This window comes from Octopus bimaculoides, chromosome 7 (genome assembly GCF_001194135.2).
Source record: "Octopus bimaculoides isolate UCB-OBI-ISO-001 chromosome 7, ASM119413v2, whole genome shotgun sequence".
Lineage (NCBI taxonomy): Eukaryota > Metazoa > Mollusca > Cephalopoda > Octopoda > Octopodidae > Octopus > Octopus bimaculoides.
The window spans coordinates 11725275-11736760 of record NC_068987.1 but is presented as its reverse complement, the minus strand read 5'-3'; the positions used below and the strand labels follow the sequence as shown (position 1 = coordinate 11736760).

Genomic DNA, 11486 nt, shown 5'->3' with positions numbered 1-11486 from the left:
TGTGGTGGGGTACATACACAAACATAGAGACACACACATAAACACATATACATACATACATATATATATATATACATATATATATATATATATATATATATATATACACACACACACATATATATATGATGGGCTTCTTTCAGTTTCTGTCTACCAAATCCACTCACAAGGTTTTGGTCAGCCCGGTGCTATAGTAGAAGACACTTGCCCTTCAGTACCACATAGTGGGACTGAACCCGGAAACATCTGGTTGCAAAGCAAGCTTCTTACCACACAGCCATGCCTGTGCCTCCGCACACCCACACCTGCACCTATATACAGAGCAAAAGACACACAGACACATACACACACAGCATATATATATATATATATATATATATATATATAGACATATACATGACAGGCTTCTTTCAATTTCTATCTACCAAATCTGCTCACAAGTTTTTGGTCAGCCCAAATTTTATATTAGAAAACACTTGTCCAAGATTCCGCACACTGGGACAGAACCCAGAATCATGTTGTTGCGAAGCAAACTTTTTACCACACAGCTATGTCTATAAAATTATTCTAAATTTTATTCAGATGGATTTACAGTATCAAACTTACTGTAACCACCTTTAAGTGTTCTTGTTTCAAATCCTACCATAGGCAATGTTATTTCTAGTTCCTCTGATACCAATACAAGGATTATTGAGGGCTCTTGTGGATTAAAAGTTTGCCCTGCTTATGTTGTTGTCATGAAAAAATATCTACTATACCAGTGGTACTCATCCGGGGTCCATATGCCCCTGAGGCTCCATATAAGATTTTTGGGGGTCAATGCACAAAATTGTAAATTGGGGATCCACAATCATATTCCAAGGGACCCTGAAAAAATTTTGCTTTAGATGTATGTTTTGGTATGCATTGCAAGAAGCAGCTAGGTTTCTTTCTAAAACATTTTACATAGTTCAAGGCACAGGTTTGACTGCGTGGTAAGTAGCTTGCTTTCCAGCCACATGGTTCTGGGTTCAGTCCCACTGCGTGACACCTTGGGCGAGTGTCTTCTACTATAGCCTCGGGCCGACCAAAGCTTTGTGAGTGGATTAAATAGATGGAAACTGAAAGAAGCCTGTCGTATATATGTATATATATATATATATGTGTGTGTGTGTGTATGTGTGTGTATATGTTTGTGTCTGTGTTTGCCCCCCCCCCCCAACATCACTTGACAACCGAAGCTGGTGTGTTTACGTCTCTGTAACATAGCGGTTCAGCAAAAAAGACCGATAGAATAAGTACTAGGCATCCAAAGAATAAGTCCTGGGGTTGATTTGCTCGACTAAAGGCGGTGCTCTAGCATGGCCGCAGTTAAATGACTGAAACAAGTAAAGTAAAAGAGTAGAGAGTAGAGAGTTCAACCTATGTAAGTTAATGTGTGAGAAACAAAATAGGAATTTGAAAGAAGTTTCTCCAAAACTAGTGGTAGCACAGAATTTCTATAAAACTAGATGCAATGCAGAATTTTGTCAGTGAACAGGTCTTTGTTTCAAAGCGCCGAAAATATTTTGACAAATTAAATTTAAATGTTGAAGTGAATCTAATGGCATTTTTCTAGTAATAATATATAGCAAGATTTTAGGCCTCAGACATTTTCAGTTGTTTATTTTCACTACACCCTAACACACATGTGTATGTGTGCAGATATATAAATTGTGTAATCTAGGGTGGAGAGAAAATAAAAAATTTGGGAAATTGAAAATGCCTGAGGCCTAAAATTTTGCTATATATTATTACTAGAAAAATGCTAAAGTTTTGCTTAGATCAATTAAGAGCCTTTACTCCTTCAATCCCCCTCATCAAACTCCACTATTGTAAAAGATTTACAGAAATCCCCCATTTTCGGAGTTTTGAGTGAGGGCTTGAGGAAGTAAATGCTCTTGATTGATCTCAGCAAAAATCTAGCATTTTTCTAGTAATTAAATATAGCAATATTTTTAGATCTCAGGCATTTTCAATTTTTACAATTTTTTTTTTATTTTCACTGCACCCTAGTGTACATGTACCTGTAAAGGCTCAAATCTTTTGAACTGAAACAGTTTTTCTAATAAACAGGAAATGTTTTGCTAGAAATGATTTAAAATGACATTATATTTGAAGCTTCTTCAAAAAACTTTTTTCTTTCATAATGTTTGAAACAGGTTATTTTAGAAGCAACCAGAGGCAGAGGAATTCGAGGTGACATAGCCATTGATGATGTTGCTGTAAATGAAGGATTTTGCAAAAGGCGTAAGTAAAATTGCTTGATCCCAGAAAATCAGGTTTACTTTCTTTGACATTTTAAACAATATATTCATAATTGTAGGTGCAGGAGTGGCTGTGTGGTAAGTAGTTTGCTTACCAACTACATGGATCTAAGTTCGCTCTCACTGTGTGGCACCTTGGGAAAGTGTCTTCTACTATAACCTCAGGCCAACCAAAGCCTTGTGAGTAGATTTGGTAGAGGAAACTGAAAGAAGCTCGTCATATATATATTGGGTGTATAAGATATTTGAGGACAGATTTATGTTTATAAAAAAAAAAAAACAGATATATAATAACAAATAATAACTTTATTCATCAAGAAATGCTATGATGATAAAAATAAACTTTCTTTTCTATAACGTTATTCAATAAAGCCACCTTCAGCTTCAACAACTGCTTCTATATGAGATCTAAATCATTTACATGCTCGAATCAAGTGGTCCTGGTTCATTTTGGACATAACTCTGACTTTGACAGCTTTCAAAGAATCTTTGGTGTTATGGGCATGTTCATTGACCCACCTCTCTCTCTTTCTCAACAATGCTCAACATGTAATAGTTCAATGGATTAAGATCTGGGGAATTAGGAAGCCAAATGTTCAGGGTTATGTGATCATGAAAATTTTCAGCCATCCATTCCTGTGTTACTAGAGCCATGTGTGATAGTGCAGAGACTTACCAAAACACATTTGGCCTTCCATTGTATACATTGTCTATCCAGGGCTTAACAATTGTTTCCAGGACCTCAGTGCAGGCGGCAGAGTTAACATTAAAGCCTCGTGGAGAGAAGTAAGGAGGCATCACATGTCCTTCATTACTGACAACCCCTAAAACCATGACAGTTGCAGGAAATTTTGTATGCATAACACTTGGGACTTCAGAAGGGTCTTCACATAACCATCTGTCATTTCTTCTTTTCTTCTGTTAACAATGGCCCAGTGGTTAGGGCAGTGGACTCGCGGTCGGAGGATCACGGTCTCAATTCCCAGACCAGGCATTGTGGTGTTGTGAGTGTTTATTGAGCGAAAACACCTAAGCTTCTCGAGGCTCCGGCAGGGAGTGGTGGCGACCCCTGTTGTACTCTTTCACCCCGACTTTCTCTCACTCTTTCTTCCTGTTTCTTGAGTAATGCTGCGATGGATTGGCGTCCCATCCAGCTGGGGGGGGGGGAACACATATGCCATAGAAACCAGGAAACCACGCCCATGAGCCGCTCATAAATAATATAAATAAATAAATTTATATATACACACATATATATACAACAGGTTTCTTTCAGTTTCCATCTACCAAATTCACTCAGAAGGCTTTGGTTAGCCTTAAGCTATTGTAGAGGACACTTGTCCAATGTGTCACATAGTGGGACTGAACCCAGCATCATATGGTTAAGAAAAAAGCTTCATACCACGCCTTATCAATAAATTTTTTACTTAAATTTTGTTTTTGTTTTTTTAAATCTTATTTCAGAGGCAGCTATTGGAATTGGTAAATATTATAATTTTGAAGACTCTAACAGAATGGATCAGATGAAAGATAATGATTTTAATTGGTACTTAGGCTCTGGCCGAACAGCAAGACACACCTCGCGGCCTTCAAGAGATCATACTTACAATAGTACAAGAGGTATTGTATGTTTGTAATCCTTTTTATGAAGATTAAATGCTTATTGCTTGTAAGAGTTAATTTTCTGGTGCCGTTGAATCATTCAAATGTCACAGAAGATGTTATGTTGGAACTAGTGGACATTAAGGGAATAAGAAATTGACAGGCTTCCATAGAACTAGACTTCAAAAATAGTATGACTATGGGTGACCATCAGAATAAAATAGTTATCAGAGAGGTCCATAACTAAAGAGAATGGTTGAAAGCCACCGCTTTAATTGACAGCCTAGCATTTTATTGTTTTCTACTCAAAGCACAAGACCCGAAATTTTGGGGGGAGAAGGCAGTCGATTAGATCGACCCAGTATGCAACTGGTATTTAATTTATCAACCCTGAAAGAATGAAAGGTTAAGTCGACCTCGGTGGAATTTGAACTCACAATGTAAAGACAGACGAAGCACCACTAAGAATTTCACCTGGCATGCTAACGCTTCTGCCAGCTCACTACCTTATGCCTAGCATTTTATCGATACAGGTGTCTCATTATCTTGCCCCATTTTTACGAAATTTTAATTGGCCTTTGAGAATTAAATACTTTCAGTAGAGGTTTTTTAATTCTTTTATTTGTTTCAGTCATTTGACTGTGGCCATTCTGGGGCACCACCTTTAGTTGAACAAATTGACCTCAGGACTTATTCTTTGTAAGCCTAGTAGTTATTCTATCAGTCCCTTTTGCCGATACGCTAAGTTACAGGGATGTAAACACACCAACATCAGTTGTCAAATGATGGGGGGAGGGACAAACACAGACACACACACAAATATACACACCCACACCCACACACACACACACACACACACACACATATTTATTTATATATACGATGGGCTTCTTTCAGTTTCCATCTACCAAATCCATTCACAAGGCTTTGGTCAGCCCGAGGCTATAGTAGAAGACTTTGCCTAAGGTACCATGCAGTGGGACTGAACCCAGAACCATGCGGTCGGGAAGCAAGCTTCTTACCACACAGCCACTCTGTACCTGTCAATAAATATCAATAAATAAATATCAAAACATATCAATAAATAGATATTATAGGACCCAGTGCATTGGTTTGCGCAAGGGACTATAATGTGTTAAAATGGCCCTGCTCTTATAGAAAGAAAACAACAAGATTGAAAGCTTTGACCAGCTCTTAAGTTTGTACATTTCTTATTGTAGGTCATTACATGTACCTAAGAGGCAACCCTCGAATTGAATCTGGTGATAAAGCAGTTCTGAGTACACAAAACCTTTATAGTCAAAACTCTGCAGTTTGTGTAACATTTTGGTATTTCATCTATGGCAAAGCATCTGGTTCATTAATGGTCCAATATGTGAGTGAACAGGATGGTTTTACATCCCCAAAATCAATTTGGATGAGAAGTGGTAAGAAAATCTTTACAATTATTGACTATGAAATATTCTTTTAACCCTAATTAAATTTTTTTTCCTTTATTATTATATGCCTATCGCATTTTGTATGATAAGACATTGATTAATCCCCTCCTCTTCCTGGCCACTGGATTTGGTTAAAATATTTGTAGGGCACAGTGTGAGACGACTGCTGTTATCGTTAGGCCTAACTCATTGTAAGGTAAATACCACCATGACCGATATCCAAAATACAGTGGAGAAGGCTAGCCACTGGATTTGGTTAAAAAGAGACGATGAGCGATGGCTAGAGAAATATTGAGCTTTGTTTTAATAAGCAGTTGATCTAGCAAGCGGGGCCTCATATCAGTGAGGGGGGCCGGTGCGCATTGATGCCATCGAGAGGTAGGCCCCGAAACGGCGCACATTCTCTCCTGATGACCCCATACACTTGCTGGCTTCCGGTATGCGGAGTTATTGACTGGTAGCACTTGCATGTGTGAGTTGTTTGCAAGACACACAGACATCGATTAATCCCCTCCTCTTGCTGGCCTGGTACCAAAATATGAAGCTGTTATTTACAGCTTTACTTTGAGATCCACTTATAAAATAAAATTATTTCATTTGCTGAATAACTTAATTAAAACCAGACAGTAGTAGTAATGAGTGGTGTAGCTGATGGGGGATCGAGAGGAGCAACCACTTCCCCATAGCATATTTTTCAAAATTTGCACCTTTTCAACAACCTTTTTAACTCTTTAGTTACCTATATCAGTAGTTGTAAGTTTCATACATAACGAAATTGTTACTGAAACATGAAATTAATGAATGTAGAATACAATTAAGTATATCGTAACTAATTAAATATTTTGTGTAATATAAGTGAAACGAGTTAAAAAAATTTTGTTATCAAATGGTTCCTGGACTAGTTATGTTAAATAAAAAAACAAGTTACTTACTTAAGTTTTAACATTATATCCTTCGAAATAGCCACCTTGCACAGCAATATACCAGTCTCAGCATTCATCCCACTTTTGGAATCCAGACTGGAAGTCGTTTTCCATAAGTGAGTCAAGAACCTTCTGCAATTCACTCTGGATCTTGTCAGTGGTGTTAAAACAGCAAACTTCGAGCTGCCTTTTCATCTTGGGGAAGAGATAGAAGTCTGCAGGTGAAGAGGGCAGGTGCAAAAGTGATACCATGTTGTTTTCGGTGAGAAACACACAAGTTAGGAGAGCTCAGTGAAGAATTCAATTCTTCACACTTCACAGATCCGGTCACTTTCACCAAATGTCTGCCTGCAAATGCTTCAAAACATCACAGTAGGACTCTCGATTGGTGGTGTGGCCCAGGGGGGGATGAATTTTTGATGCACAATACCATAATTTTGGGGGTGACGCTCATGGCAGGCCTTCCAGATCACTCATCGTATCCTAGGGAAGTTCTTCCACTTTTGAAGCCCCTGTGTCACTTGAAACATTGCATATGGCCCATTCCCTCATTGCTGTAAGTTTGCCAAAGCATTTTCAATATCTCTGTAGCAGACTTCCCAAGTTTAATGCAAAATTTCACGTTGACTCTTTGTTCCAACTTCCTCCATGACAAAATCGCAGATTGCGCCATACATGTGATCACGAAAACACACATTCCACAACTTGCAAAGTAAACATAGTGATGTCACTTGGCACACTGCCTCATGACGGTCACTGCTAGCTCTCACTGAACACGCAACCATGTGTTGCCATCTGTTGGTGCACGATAGAACTAATCCAGGAATTTTTTGATAACACCTCCTAAATGAACATTACTTTCACATAAGTGGTGTCACAGCACTTTTTGTTTTGTGTGCTCGCTCTCCCTAACTTTAGACTCTGGCTATGCCTCTGGTGGCATCTGGATCTACTGTAATAATATCTTTACAATTTTATCTCTTTTTCAGACGATCAAGGCAATCAATGGAATGAAGCTAATCTTAATATTGTTAACCATTCTGGAATGCATATCCGAATTGAATTTGTTGGGACTGCTGGCCCTGGTTATTCTCTGAATGTTGCCCTCGATGATGTTTTTATATCAAATAAGCCCTGCCGTATCAAACCAGGTTGGAATATATCATATACATACTTCTTTTTTAAAGTGTTTTATTAATTTTTTTTCAGAGTAGGAGAATTACTGCTAAATTAACAGTAATTCTAGAAGGCTGATATCCTGTCCCTCACACTGAATACTATTCCTGGCATGTACAATTAACATCATTCAGTTTAGCCAGTCATCCTCACCAACACCACTACCACTTCCATCACCACCATCACCACTGCCACCACCACCACCACCACCACCACCACAACCAATGTATGTATGTATGTTTGTATGTATGTGGAAAGTGAGAGAGTGTTGCTTTTTATGTATGTAGTTTGTGAGCAGAGGTGTTTGAGTCATGCAGGCCTGGTGAGCTATCAAAATTTCCATAGAAAGCAACCCATGATAAACAATGATGTGGCTATTAAAATTCATAACAGAACGTGTGTAAAATGTGGAAGGGTGTACCTCTCAGATGGAGTCTAAAAAGAGATATTAAGAGAGTGCATATGGTGTCACCTGTTTCTCCTGCCAGCCATTACAGTTGTCTAGTGTGTAATAAAATGTGTGATAGCTTGGCCAGGCTTAAAAGTCATATAAGGGCATCACATGGCAACAATCACGAATAATTTCATTAAGTTTTCTTGGCAATGGCTTTTCTCGTGTAACGAGAATGCAGCTGTGATATGTATGTATGTATGTATGTATGTATGGATGGATGGATGTATGTATGTATGCATGTATCAGGGATGTGCTGCCTGGGTAGGCAAGGTAGGTAGTGCCTACTCTGAATAAAATAGATCGATAGTAACATTTTCTTCTAATGGCAAAATATGCACCTAATTCAATAAAATTATGAAGGTCACTCTGATTACTATGCATAAAATGCAAAATATTTTTTTTATTCGTAGATTAGGTAAGCATAATCCACCCCTGCTTTTCAATCTCAGTATCTAATCTATGCATAATATTGCTGTAGTACACATGTTGCGTACATTCCTACAACACCGTTTTATTTACGTGTTGTGCAGGCAGAAGGAAATCTGCCTTCAACTCAGTCTCGCGCTTGTATTTCGCTTATTTTTTGTGTGTTTTACTACATAAACGTCACCAACTGCCTACCCAGAGACTGCATGTGGCATTCAAAGGTTGTCTGTACTAAGCTTGATTCCCAGATTTGGCTGTGTGTTGTGTTCTTGAGCAAGACACTTTATTTCATGTTGCTCCAGTTTACTCAAGTCAGTCGTTGAAATGCGTTGTGACATCACTGGTACTAAACTGTATCAGCCTTTGGACAACGTTGGTGGCATGGAGAGGGGGGCTGTTACGCATGGGTGACCGCTGGTCTTCCATAAACAACCTTGCCTGGGTTTGTGCCTTGGAGGGGAGCTTTCTAGGTGCAATCCTTTAGTCATTCATGACTTGAAGAGTGTCTTAGAAGATAATAATTATGATAATAGCATGTAGATTATTGGTTTTAAAAAGCCCTTGTATGAAGGGCATGTGGTCGAATCATAACTTATTTAACATCATATTCTCTAGCATACAACTCAAATCTGACCAAAATTTACAGTCAAAAAGAAGTCAGTCAATTTTTACACCAGGACAACTTTGGGGGACCAAAAAATTCTTTGGGAAAAGCAGCAGGATTTTGGAAAGATAAGGATGATGTTTGAACAGTTATTCTTCATGTCTACAGTATCTACTACGTTAGCTCATATGCTAGGAAAGAACATAATTTTATTTTTTTGTGTGTGTTTTTTTTCCAGATTCATGCAATTTTGAAAATGGTAAATGTCAATGGGAAAATAAACATAAGGATGATTTTGATTGGGTGATAAGTTCAGGAAAATATACATCACTTTATGGACCATCTAAGGATCATTCATCTTCTACAACTGCAGGTAAGAATAGTTTTGATAATACATAATTTTTTGCAATTTATGTCTTTCCATTAAGCTTTTACTTATTTCAGCCAACAGAGTGTGACCATACTGGAGCACCAACTTGAAGAATTCTTAGTCTAATGAACTGACATCAGTATTTATTTGTTTATTTTTTCAAAGCCTGGTACTTATTCTATCGGTGTCTTTTGTCAATCTGCTAAGTTACAGGGATGTAAACACACCAACACTCGTTGTCAAGCAATAGTGAAGGACAAACACAGATACAAAGACACACACACACTCATATATATAGACAGACAGACAGACAGACACACACACACACACACACACACACACACACACACACACACAGATAGATAGATATAGATATACAACAAGCTTCTTTCAGTTTCCATTCACCAAATCTACTTACAAGACTTTGGTTGGCCTGAGGCTATAGTAGAAGATACTTGCCCAAGGTGCCATGCAGTGAGATTGAACCCGGAACCATGTGGTTGGTAAGCAAAGTTGTTACCAGACACCTATACCTTATAATTTTTTTATATTTTGAGAGAGGTGGGAGAAGGGGAGAGATAAATAGATAGAGATAGAGAGAGAGGGAGAGATAGAGAGAAGGGGCGGGGGAGAGAGAGAGGGGGGAGAGGACGGAATGTTTCTATTCTGTTATTATATAGAGAAAGAAATGAGCACGGTTAAACTGTTGAAAAAGTTTATCTCATGATCATGTGGTCAGTGTTTCAATCCCACTACATGGCATCAGAAGCAATTTTCTTTAAGGCAGCGAGTTGGCAGAGTCGTTAGTGGCATTTCATCAGTCTTGATGTTCTGAGTTCAAATACCACCGAGGTCAATTTTGTTTTTCATTCTTTCGGGGGTTGATAAAATAAATACCAGTTGGAAACTGGGGTCAATGTAATCAACTTGCCACCTTCTCCCAAAGATTTTAGATCTTGTACCTGTAGCAGAAATGACTATTTAATCAAAAGGAAAGCAGCTGACCAAAGCCTTGTGAGTAAACTTGGTAGATGGAAACTGAAAGAAGCCCATTGTGTGTGTGTGTGTGTGTATTTGCACCTTAACACTGCTTGACAACTAGTGTTTACTTCTCCATAACATAGCAGTTCAACAAAAGAGACTGATAAAATGAGTACCAGGCTTAGAAAAGAAAATGAATACTGGGGTCAATTCATTCAGCAGAAAATTCTTCAAGGTGGTGCCCCAGCATGGCCACAATTTAATGACTGAAACAAGCAATGGGTAAAACGAACACGATATTCTGATTACTTAAAAAAAATGAAGTATACTGCTTTATATTGAATTGTTTCTTTTAAACATTATTTCAAATTAAATACATGTCAACCTATTCTCTCTCTGCCTAGGGTCCTACTTGTTCTTGGAACCAACTGTAATTAAGAAGTACGACAGTTCTCAATCAAATCAAGTCGCTATTTTAGAAAGTCAACAATTTTCACCCTCTACCCAGAAAAAATGCTTTGAGTTTTATTATTACATCAACAAAGCAGAAAATTCCAGCTTGCAGATGTTTTCTAGCCAAAATGGTGATGAAGATTTGATTTGGCATTTATCAGGGCATCAAGGATCAAGTTGGATGAAGGGCCAAACAACCCTAAGAAATATTGCTAATCCTTTTAGAGTAAGTGAGAAGATCACTTTCACTTGCACTTTATTTTTTAATCGTTTTGTCATCATCGTCTTTGTTGCCATTGTCATCATCATTGTCGTCATCATCGTCGTCGCTGTCGTCATCGTCATTGTCATCATCATCATCATCATTGTGTTTGTTTCCCATCCGGTTTTAAACTAAGTATATATTATGTCATATGTTTATTTACCATACATTTTTTCATTTATATATACATATATGTATATATATGTATATATATATACATACACACATATACATACACACATATACATACACATACACACACACACACACACACACATATATATATATGTATGTATACATAATTAATAATAAAATCATTATAAAAATAACGATCGTATCAGTAGCCAGCATATAATAAAAAACATATAGGTAAGAATTAATATAGATACATAATTATGTAATTATAATTAAGGGTATTGAGAAACAGCATCCGCATGCTAGAAATGGACATCAAACGACTCTAAAACCACAACACACCACTGTATATATGTATATATATATATATATATAT

At 37.7% G+C, this 11486-nt stretch overlaps 1 protein-coding gene across 1 annotated transcript in view; it reads left to right on the top strand.

Moving 5' to 3' along the window:
* Positions 1–11486, top strand: part of LOC106882389 (MAM and LDL-receptor class A domain-containing protein 1) — a 221633-nt gene that overhangs the window by 84668 nt on the left and 125479 nt on the right. The window contains exons 54-59 of the mRNA XM_014933051.2: positions 2181–2268; positions 3750–3905; positions 5108–5314; positions 7239–7400; positions 9148–9282; positions 10665–10939. Of these exons, the coding sequence (XP_014788537.2) occupies positions 2181–2268; positions 3750–3905; positions 5108–5314; positions 7239–7400; positions 9148–9282; positions 10665–10939 (1023 nt within the window). The remainder of the gene's footprint in view (positions 1–2180; positions 2269–3749; positions 3906–5107; positions 5315–7238; positions 7401–9147; positions 9283–10664; positions 10940–11486) is intronic.